Source organism: Notothenia coriiceps, unplaced genomic scaffold (genome assembly GCF_000735185.1).
Source record: "Notothenia coriiceps isolate Sejong01 unplaced genomic scaffold, NC01 NC01_scaffold00005349, whole genome shotgun sequence".
In the NCBI taxonomy this organism is placed as follows: Eukaryota; Metazoa; Chordata; class Actinopteri; order Perciformes; family Nototheniidae; genus Notothenia; species Notothenia coriiceps.
In genome coordinates this window covers 27,878-39,349 of record NW_011338050.1, presented here as the reverse complement: position 1 = coordinate 39,349, position 11,472 = coordinate 27,878, and the positions used below count along the sequence as shown (strand labels likewise).

General features: G+C 40.0%; 1 protein-coding gene across 1 annotated transcript; it reads left to right on the top strand.

Moving 5' to 3' along the window:
- The first annotated feature begins 2,544 nt into the window (after positions 1-2,544).
- Positions 2,545-10,683, top strand: LOC104942876 (anoctamin-1-like). The gene is made up of 2 exons (XM_010768183.1): positions 2,545-2,883; positions 10,236-10,683. The coding sequence occupies exons 1-2, from the start codon at positions 2,779-2,781 to the stop codon at positions 10,626-10,628; spliced, it is 498 nt and encodes a 165-aa protein (XP_010766485.1). The 5' UTR covers positions 2,545-2,778; the 3' UTR covers positions 10,629-10,683.
- The last annotated feature ends 789 nt before the right edge of the window (positions 10,684-11,472 follow it).

Here is an 11,472-nt window from a genome sequence, read left to right as displayed (position 1 = left end):
CTAAGGGGCGTTGCCTTGGCCCGACGCTCAGTATATCACGGCTAAGAACCAATCAGATTGCTTGATTTGACTTGTCCGTTTTATAAATTATAATATATTTCATTGAATTATTATATTGAAACATAAATATGACATGTCGCCACTTTCTTAATGAGTTATTCCTCATTAATTATATATGAGCATATGTTACTCTTTTGTGACATACACAGAGTAGATGCTCAGTGATCCATCATCATACAAAACTAACAAGAGCCTTAGCCAATTCTCTGGCCTCTTAGTTTGTTGAGGCTGAAGCAACAAACACTAAACCACTGAAGGGTCCGTAAGATCCAGATAAAAATATACAGGATGATTAACTTCATTTGACTGGTATACACAACGTTTTGGCCATTGTTGTTGGAAAAGCTGGGATACAGTATGTGAACACAAAAACCACTTCCTTCTGTTTCCTGTGAGAACTGACCTCTGACCCCCACATCTTGCTCCCAGCATCGAGTCAGACACATGCTCTCTCCAGGGACCTGGGCTCTACAAGGTCCCTGCTTTCCTTTTGCTCGATTCTCTGTATATTTTTTTAACTCTTAAAGTCTATAAATACCCTTGAGTGCGGATGTTGCCGCTGTGTTACATAAGCTTGTGGGATTGAAGTGTCAGGAATAAGAGGTTGTACAGAAAGTTTCTCGATCTCAGTTCTCACAAAGTAAACAATCACGGAAGAAAGACAGTTTCCTGGAACAGCTTCACAGACGGATATCCACAGAAAATTCACTTCAAGCTCCGTGTTTTGCTCACTTTTTAATATACTTCAGGAAAAAAATGTCACAGGTTTCCTGGGCTCCTCTTTAAAAAGCTAACACTAACATAAATGAAGTCAATCACTCAAACTGTATTTAGTCTATATTCCAGAGTTTTAGCTATCGCACAACTGGGATCATTCTCACAGTCTCTCTAGAAATGTGTCCTGGACAATGTCTCTGTATTTCTTTTAAACACATTTCACCATATAACTGTGAAGTTAAGGACAAAAAATAGTACTGCTTTTGTATCTCCTGGTCAAAGGAAAGCTTATGTGTACACAAAAGACAAAGAAAGTGTACTGTACAGAAAATGTGACACAAATTTGACTTAATAATTCACAATGACCTAAAAAATGCATGCAATTAGTCACATGTTAGCAATCGCTTTTCATATGACAGATAGAAGCTGGAGTATTCACTGATGTGTATTATGTCTTGGACAAAATGTGAAAATCTCTTCAGCTTGAGTTCCACAGATTCACAGAAGTCATTTAACCAAAAACATGTTCAAAAAACGTCAAGACAAGGGAACCGAAAGTGGTAAAATGCTAACTTATTTCTGTGTTTTAGGACTCATTCCTGCACCACTTTATATATAAACAAAACAATAAAGATGTTATGTAACCTAATGCAGTATCAATTTATTTTCAAATCCACATTATTTTTGAGAAAAACTTTTTGTCAATGTCTTGACATCAGAACAGAGGTCTCACAGAAACATTCATTCACAAAAACTGTCCGTTAACTTACTTGATATTAGATGCAGTCGGTACATTGGTGGCGTTGCTCCTGGCACTATTTTAGGCCCACTGATGTCATTGGACGTGCTACCTGTCTGTGGGGCCTGGTGTTAGCGCTACATGGTTCTCCACACGGCAAACACAGGCCCTGCATCACCCTGCTCCTTAATTATCCATCCAAATAGTTTATTTTGGTGAGGGTAGAATGTGAATCTGGCATGCAATCTTTTGAATTGTATTCAGTTGTAACTGTTTGCTCCTGGACAAAGTTTTGGTAAAAAAAATCCCAATTGTTATCCTATGTAAGGCATATAAAATCCTTTGGTACCAGTGCTAAAACTTGGTTTTATCAATAAAATGGCAATATTATAAAAAAAATGTATGATGTGTCCTATTCATTGCTAATCTCAGAGGTTTTTTTCTCAACATATTTCTTCATAAATGTTTATTTACTTGATTCTAATGTTACAAACCTAATTTTACCCTGGGATTAACGAAGCATTGAGATTCTCATTTCCACAGAGATAGCAGCTCTGTAACTACTGGGGTTCCCCAGCACTGCTGCTGTTTTAGATCACTAAGGGTCCCCACTCATAGCTGAGCATGAATTCATTCAGTCTGCAGCCTGATATCATCACACACACACACACACACACACACACACACACACACACACACACACACACACACACACACACACACACACACACACACACGTTTTCACTTTGTGAGCCATGCTGTCATTTGTTTTACATGCAATGCATCAAATGTGTGTGATTAAGTCATTGACTGACAGAGGTTGTGTGTGTGTGTGTGTGTGTGTGTGTGTGTGTGTGTGTGTGTGTGTGTGTGTGTACTGCTGCGGCAGATCTTGTAGTGATTACAGTCGAGTACAGACTGAGAGAGTGAGGGAGGGCACCTTGTGTTCATCAGAGTTTTATCGTTGTCTAAGTTTAGATCTTGGCTCAGAGGCGGCTTCTCAAGTAACAGAGCTGCAGTCTCGCAGCTCCTCACTGAGACACAGATCCACACAGAGCTTTACGAGACAAGAGCAAATCCACAGAAAAGTGGCAAGTCACAAGAAAAGAGGAGGCGAGGCAGGAGAGGGGCCGGTACGCCAGATGCTATCACATATCATCTCAAACAAGAGACACAAACGGAGAGACAGGAGGAGCACACAGCGGAGTATTGTGCTTGGAAACAGCTGTTCGGCACATCACTGACTTTCTACCTGCAGGACAATGACAGAGGGAGCAGAAGTGGGAGTCGACCTCTCTCCAACCTCAGGGTCTGAGCAACAGGCTCCACATTTTTTACAAGATGTCATCTTCCACGGCAAGTTTAAGGTGAGTGTCTTCAGAACCGAGCAGACAGCATGTCCAACACATATGGACGATTCCAAGCTAAAATAAATAACTTATTTGCATTTGAACAATTGTATGTCAATTTCATTGAACCTCTAAGACCTCACTGACTTCCTGTTGTGTTCGTATGATGTTCACAGACATATTGTTTGAACTCACATAACTTCATTTTGAATTGTTGAGGAGTTCTCAAAAGTTCCAAAGATACCAAAAATATAGAAGATATTTATTTTAATTATGCAGCCAAAGAGTCTTCAGTTTAAGTATTCGACCAGGCAAGTTGAAATTGTTCAAGACCGGAATTGTAACAACACAAAAAGTACAGTCCAATAATAGGATCATATAATAGTTTAAAGCATTTTAGGATTTGTGTGTTACAATAGTTGGAACTGCGTTCATGGCAACAATGCATCACGTCAAACTGGCAACAGAGTAGGCTACGTTTTACCTTTGGGATATTTAAACTGATGACAGCAACACTAATCAAGGTTTTCCGCCCCGTAAGTGTGAACGTTTTATTTTCCTACACTCCAACACTACAGGAGTCATACCATGTTCCTGTTGGTGTTTACTTCCTGTTTGTCTTCTTCTGTTGTTTTCTGTCCTCCAGCTCTCTGTTTCTCAAACTCTTTCCTTCTCTTGCGCTGTTCAATTGTTCTCTTTTTCTTCTACTTACTAGGGAAAGTTAAGCCATTTATCATAAATCTAAAGTTGTGTGCTCTCAAAATATACTTATTAATTATATAATATATTAATATTAGAAAACTATTTACAGTTTGTTTTTTCTGATGAAACAGATTTTCTGATGCCAAAACGGATGTATTTTTGGGCATCGAAACAATTTAGCATAGTCCTCCAAAGTTTATGAAGGGGCATCCATACCAACAGTCTTATCAAATAAATAACAGATCGCTAAATAAGAATCGAGAATTCAACAAAGTCTTGTGAGAAAGGATTCCCTGACAGCGATGTTTATCTATGGACCTGAACCCTCAGGCCAAGAGGAAGATCAAAAGAAGGTTCATCGTGCTAATTGACAGGAGCACTTAACTGCTGATAAAGTATGACTCTTCTCTGGTGGTCTGGGCAGCAGAGAGCTCATCAAGGAAGAGCTGAAGAGACATGGACAATCCTTTATGAAACATCCATACACACAGATTTAATTTAAACTTGAGTGCACGAACAATTGAAAACCTCTTGTCAGATTAATTAATTTCTGAATATTGGTAAGCTAGAGTTACGGTTAGGGTTCAACTTCTTCATCTTCAATTTGCTAGACGTTCAAATCCATGTTTTTTTTTTAGCAACTTTAGGACTCGCCAATGTCTTGACTTCAGAAACAGAGGTCTCGCAGCAACATTCATTCACAAAAACAATCCGTTGACTTATTGGTGGCGCTGCTCCTGGCACTATTTTGGGCACACTGATGTCATTGGACGTGCTACCTGTCTGTGGTGCTTGGTATTTGCGCTACATGGTTCTCTAGGGCTGCAGGTGGTGCATGGCAAACACAGGACCATAACCCTGCTCCTTAATTATCCACCCATCCTAATAGTTTATTTCGGTGTGGGTAGAATGTGAATCTGTCATGCAATTTTTGTCTTAAAATCTTATTCAGTTGTAACTCTTAGCTCCTGTAAAACACGTTTTTCCCTTTGTAAAAATGGTTTGGTACCAGGGCTAAAACTTGGTCTTATCAATAAAATGTCAAAACATTTAAAAAAAGTTATTTTCTGTCCTATTTAGTGCTAATCTCAGAGGTTTTAGAATGTAGACATCATAGGTAACTGGGGAGCTGGAGCTACTCTTAGAAGCATGGCAATGTTTCAGAGATTCATTTAAACATTCTCCTGTGACGTACTGTAAGACAAGAAGTTTTCTTTTCAGACTGTGTAGTACTCACCACCAGAGCTGGATGCAATACAGAATTAGATGTAATTAAACTCAGCTTTTATCATTTAAAACAAACAACATTTGTAAATACCAAAACCCAAAGACCTTTCTACAGCTTCTTTTCAACTGAGAAGTCAGACATAGTGCTGTTTTGGCTGACAATCTAACTACAGTCTAATGTAGCTCCAAACTTGAACAATTAGATAAGCCTGTCACGATTCGGGAAAGGTAGGACCCAAATGCAGTATTAACAAAAAGCGAGCTTTATTTTACAAAAAGCGAGCTTTATTTTACAAAAAGCTGATGACAAAAGAAAACAAGAAACAAACTTAACATTACCAAAACAGGGGAGCACGAGTACAGAATCCAGGATCAGAAACTTCAAGGACAAACATAGAGCGTGACGTGAAGGGAAGACAAACAATGAACCGACAGGGAAAGACAAGACTAAATACAGAGAGGGGTAATCACGGGACAAGAAACAGCCGGGTAAAGGAGGGAGAAACACAAGGGCAACAGGTGAACACAATGAGACAATCAGACACACCAGGGAAACTAACGACAGGAGGGCAAAAACAGGAAGTAGGACCTGAGAAGACACAAGGAGGAAAACATGAGACAGGGAACACAGAACAGCAAAATAAACCCAAAACTTAACACATGAAACTCAAATCCTGACAAAGCCGAGTATAGGACATGTTGATTCAATTCATCTAGCACACTGCAAAGCAAGACAATCCTTTTAAATTATTTCTTAGAATAGGAGTTGGCTCTATGTTGGTGTTAATAAAAACAGTTCACTGTGTGATCTCTGACGAGACACACAGTGCAGACACTAACTTCAGGGAGCACATTAACAAGACCAAAGTAACATTTTATTTCGCTGCTATGGGATGAATTGTATTATCTAATGCTGAAGGTAATAATATGTCCTTCAAAAATAAAAAACGGCTATGTGTAAATGTCTACAATACAATACAATGTGCATTGTATGATTCAATACTTAAAGTCCATGAAATGTCCAAAATAAACGTTATTCTGTGTTAATAAATCGCTTCATCACTTTCCACTGTTTCATTTGACATATCAACATCAATGATTCTTTCCATAAATACCCCCCAAATAACATGAAATGTGTGCCACTTTCCCGTGTTATTCCGCTCCGGTAGCGAAAAGCTTGCCAGCCATTAACCCAGCTGTGTGACGTCACACGTGGCAAACACCAGCCTCGTCTGGATTGTTTGTTTTGTATCCTTCCGCTATTTTCGCTCAACATATGTGTAACCGGACCTCGCTAAACTTTTTTTATCTAACAATTCATGATGGGGAAGCGATGTGTAGTTGTGAGCTGTGAATGTTTCCTGATTGCTATAAACATTGATCATGGGTGCTGGAAGATTGTGCACAAAACTCGGGTCAGAATTAAGTTACTACAGGTGTTATGCCAGCTTGAGCTAAATATCACCAGAGTACAGTGAACTTGCCTAGTGACTGAAATATATAAAAGTTGAAGTGAAATAAGTAAGGCCAAAAATGAATTACGTCTGAATATCTTTATTATTTTTACCACTTTTAATTATTTGTGGGCTTGCACATATACCAAAATAGACTAATGTACACTGCAATAAAGATCAAATGTTACAAGTGAAAAATTAACAAAAGAACCCTTTTTTATTGATCAAACAGTAAATTAATACAATCTTACAAACTTGTGATTTGGAAAATGTTGTTATATTTACATGTTTCTTTGGAAAAATAATATTGTAAATGATGTACTTTGTAAATTATTTACATCATGCGAAACCATTTTAACCAGTTCAGCTGCATGACTTATGTCAAATTACAGATTTGGCCATTGAAATCCCTGATAGCGGCCTCCCGGTTCAGGGTAAGTCTTCCGTATCTCGGTTACAGCACATGCAGGCAGCGGGACTCTGATTTTTGGGCCGAGTACACCCCAGCACCAACGTACAAACTGTCGATAAGCTGTATATCGATACTTCCTAATGAAAAAAAAGTATACAGATTATAAATTAGTTCCGCAACCCGACCCGACCCGCCGGCACAAGATCCGCAACCCGACCCGAACCCATATATATAAGCAGTGAAAACGTGCAATTATTAACACACGCAGTTGCATATTTGGCTCAAAAAGCCTGGGATGTTGGTTATTTTCTCCATCTAGGATGACACCAAAAGCCTCCCAGACGTTGGATTTCACTCTTGAGGAAGAGTTATTGAAAATGCTGTATTCTCCGCTAAGAGAGCTTCACCTCAGCCATTCAGAATGTGGTGCGCTCAGCAGCAGATAGATGCACTGCAGAGGTTATGATTATGCTCGGTCCCGCGGAGGAGAGGTCTGAGGATTTAAACATTAAACTAAATTATTATTGTTTAAATATATTTATTATGCAACATCCGCAACCCGACCCGCATCATCTTTGTTTTACCCAGAAGCGAACCCGGAAAAAAGCGTTTGAAAAAATACCACCCGCAAATCACCTTTTTTGCGGGTCACCCGTCGGGTACCCGCGGATACCCGACCCGATGCAGGACTCTGCTATCTGGTCAGTAGGTTGCAAACTGTCTATTTGTTCCATCACCTGCCAGATCTCTCTGCAGCATACACATTCATCTGCAGTGGGCATGCTTTCACAGCATTGACATGTACACCTGAATATTGTACATAACATAAAAAAAAAACAATATCTGCCGGACGTGTGAGGAACAGATGACAAATTAAGATCGACATTTAGTGCAGGTCAAATGAAATAAAACAGAATTTACCATTCAGTATTGCCGACTCGAGTCTTGCCGGCTGCGGAATCCGCTTCTCTTTCACAAGTTTCTGCCTCGTTGTTCGATTGCCGGGCAGGAGGCTCGTACTGATAAGGCAAGATGCCTTGAAGTGAAAGGCTAGCTGGTTCACTCTCTACTTCTGTAACTGAATCCAGATAACCCACCGACAACTTCGCTGTCTGAAGTTGTCGCGTTGCTTGCCATTTGGACTGATTTGATCAAATGGCAATATTTGCCACGTGTGACGTCACCGCTTGTTCGGGAGTGATCGGGGGCGTACTCGGCAAACTTCGGAACCAACATCAGTTTTTATCGTATATGTCATTTAATTATGACCAAACTTTAAACATTTTTATTTATTTTTATTCTGGTGATATCTAAACTACATGTTAAAAAACACCTGTGTTAGATGCATTACATGGCCTTTAATGGTGCAAGAATGAGTCCTAAAACCTGGAAATTAGTTAGCATTTACTCCTTCTGGTAAAATCACTTTTTTAAATCGATTTTTGGTTAGCTGCCTTAATTAAGAAATGTGGTTAAAAAAGATTAAGAGATTTTTAAGTTTTGTTCTACAACATACATTTGGTCTGAAGTAGTAGTTGTAGTATGTGTCATAGAAATGGCAGTTGCTAACAAGTGACTCAATGAGACTACTAAATGTCATCACGCCAAACCTTTAAGCCTTTAGCTTAGTCTATAAACAAACTACATGACGGTCACATGGATGCACATCACCACCGCTAAGCTAAATGCAGACTGTTCGGCGTGATGACAATCTCATTGAGTCACTTGTTAGCAACCACCTTTTTAATGACACATAGAATATTAACACAGAACATAAAATAAAGTATATCAGAAAATATCATACTGCTTCTATAGCAGTGGTTGCTAACAATTGGCTTAATGATACTACTAAATGTCATCGTGCTGAAAATTAGCCGTCTTTAGTTTAGCGGTGGTGACGTGAAGTCATGTTACCGTGATGTAGTTTGTTTATATCCTAAAGTGAACTTGTCTGGTAATTGCATTTATGCTTCAACTATCAACCAAGTGGTGTTAATATGTGGAGTTTATCCTGCTGAACAAATCTTGTAAGCATCATAAATGTGTGTTTGCCAAAGATCTTATTTTCTAATAGTCTGAAATCCAAAGGAGAAATCCCCCTGCTTGTTGTCAAGGGCTCCTTTCAGCTTCCAGGCTGGCCTACACACATATGTAATCACTACATCCCTATACCAGCTGTGTTAGGGTCAGAGTTTGGGTAATCTATATATCGCCAACATAGAACCAGAAATTGGAACCCAACCCCACCTGGGACGAGTAAACTAGTTTTCAGGTGTAAAATATTTGTGTAAATGTCTGTGTAGCTTGATCTGTCCCCATCCCTCAGATCTGCAGCCAGACGTTATAAGTAGACTTAAGAAGGAGAGATTCTGTAGACTCAGATCTTGGCACAGCTCATAATCCACACACTGTCTAATTTACAATCTACTGAAAAGCAACACAGAGGGCACTCTGAGTATTTTGTCAGTGTACACTGTACGTAGTTTGTTAGTTTACAGTATCTATATTTCATGTTATAATTTATTTATTTAAATGTTATAATGTTTTTTTTTAATCGTTTTTTATGAATGGATGATTATGATTCATGATTCAGATTTATTTCTGTTACTGATTCAGATGTTTCTGTATTTGTTATCTGGCGTTTTATATAAATGTTGGTATAGGCTACAGTCCATTTTTTATTTCCTTTTTGAGAGTCTTATAACATATGAGCCAATGGAATTTCATGGGTTCACGGCTGTTATTAGTTTGATGTATTAACTGCACATTATGTATATGTTTTCATTTTAATAGGAAGACAAATCTTTGAAGTAGGATTTTGTCACTAAGCAATACAAGTTTAGTTAAACATAAATCATTTCATATTCGTTCCCCCTGCCCCAGTGATGTGTGTGTGGTTCTATGGGACTGGGACATTGTTCTCTCACTGACAGATCGGAGGATGAGTGCTCTCTATGTCTGTGTGTTTCTGCACCTGGCCTCTTATTATGCAGAATTATTTCATCATACATTCAGACTGGGAACATTAATATGTATAGCAAGTCAACAAACACTTTTCTTTGATAGTTCAGTCTATTTTAAAAGATAGATATAAAAGCTAGACGGGATGCACGCGTAAAAGGTTTATTGGCCAGATTTGAACCTTCATCCGCCGCAGCAGGGTCTGATCCCCAGTATGGGCCAGTAGCTCTATCAAGTGAACGCACTTAAAAACGTTTGTCTTGTACTACTACTTATCACTTCATTCATACATCCATCAGAGAGTGAGGCAGGGAATGGCACCATTCCTGATTGGAGTGGCTCGGCAATTAGTCTCAACTTTATATAATAGTAAACATTGAAATAATAATGTTCACATGAAATCATGGACGTGTGAGTCTGATTATATTTGTCATTATATTTTTGCCGTACCATAACTTTTCACCAGACTGTGATGCCATATCAACTGTGGAATGTACTGTTATAACACATTTTCCAAATCATCACTAGCTTTTAATCTTGCCTCCATGAAAATGAAAAGAAAAATCCTCTTTTAAACAAACCCTTCTGTCTGTCTGTGTATGTGCTGCTGTCAGCTGCTGAAGGCTCTGACCCCAGAGGAGAACACCCAGTGCCAACATGGACTCTACTTCCAGGACGGTCAGCGGCGGGTGGACTACGTCCTCACCTACCATGTGAAGAAGCCCGCCGGGGCCCGGTCCAGCCGACCGACGTCACACCTGCTCACTGAGAATGCCGTGGCCCGCAGCTTTCGCCGTGGACGCAACGAGCATCTCCGAAATCACAAAGCACAGAAGGCCAAGGACTCTTCGTCTCTGCCATCCTCCCCGGGGGCCGACGTGGAGCTGGGTCATCCCGGAGAGGCTGTCAATGGTCACGAGGATCAAAAGATGTTCAGGAGGGAGGAGTTTGAGGGGAAACTGAGAGACATGGGGCTGGAGCTGGAGAAAGATGAAGACGTGAGTTGACATTTGTTCTTTTCTCTTAACTCCACCTTAAATCTATTAAGTATAGTGTAAGTCAGTGTTTCCCAACCGGGGGTACGCGTACCCCTAGTGGTACGTGAGGGAACTGCAGGGGGTACGTGGAATTCCAAGGTGACAAGTAAAAAAAATAATAATCCCGTCAAAAATGATAGTGCGCGATTAGTTTCCCTAGGGAGACAATAGTCTGTGGCACAACTGCGCCAAAATCCCACAATGAAAACAGCTGCTTACCTGCAGCCAGAAAAATACTGGTAGGTCTGCGCTATGGATAAATGGCTGAAACGTCCCCTTGCTCTGGATTCAGGCCAGGGTTCAGAGGAGCCCGCAGAGAAACGTAAGAAAGAGGCCAAACTGAAACCAAGGCAGTACAGTGAAACATACAGAGGCGCGGGAAGGTATTTTGAGTGGGGGTGCTGAGGTGCTGAACTCCAGTGAACACTATTACGGGCACTATAGAGCACGCACAAAAAAACTCCCCACACGCAAACACACAGTAAACCCGCGACTGTTACAATGAAGGCTCGATAATCAGCTCACGGCATATAGGCAGGGGTAAAGTGCTATTTTTTACGAGTGGGGAGCGGACCTCACCTCCTCTAGGGGGGTCCGGGGGGATGCTCCCCCGGAAAGATTTGTTTTAAATATTGAAGTTAAAAGCATCAATCTGGTGCACTTCGAGAGCAACATTAAGAGATCTATGGATACATCTCTCAACACCCAGATGAAACACAACTGTAAGCAGATGTTCTTTTTCTTTATGGATATTTTACAAATCACTCCCCTTTCAAACTGTATTCTTGTTTTACTGCCATATAGTATTTCATAA

Excerpts from the sequence above, each read along its gene's own strand:
- LOC104942876 (XM_010768183.1), top strand. The coding sequence starts at position 2,779 with ATGACAGAGGGAGCAGAAGTGGGAGTCGACCTCTCTCCAACCTCAGGG. Across the intron at positions 2,884-10,235 it reads TCTTCCACGGCAAGTTTAAG|CTGCTGAAGGCTCTGACCCC; the intron begins GTGAGTGTCTTC and ends TGCTGCTGTCAG.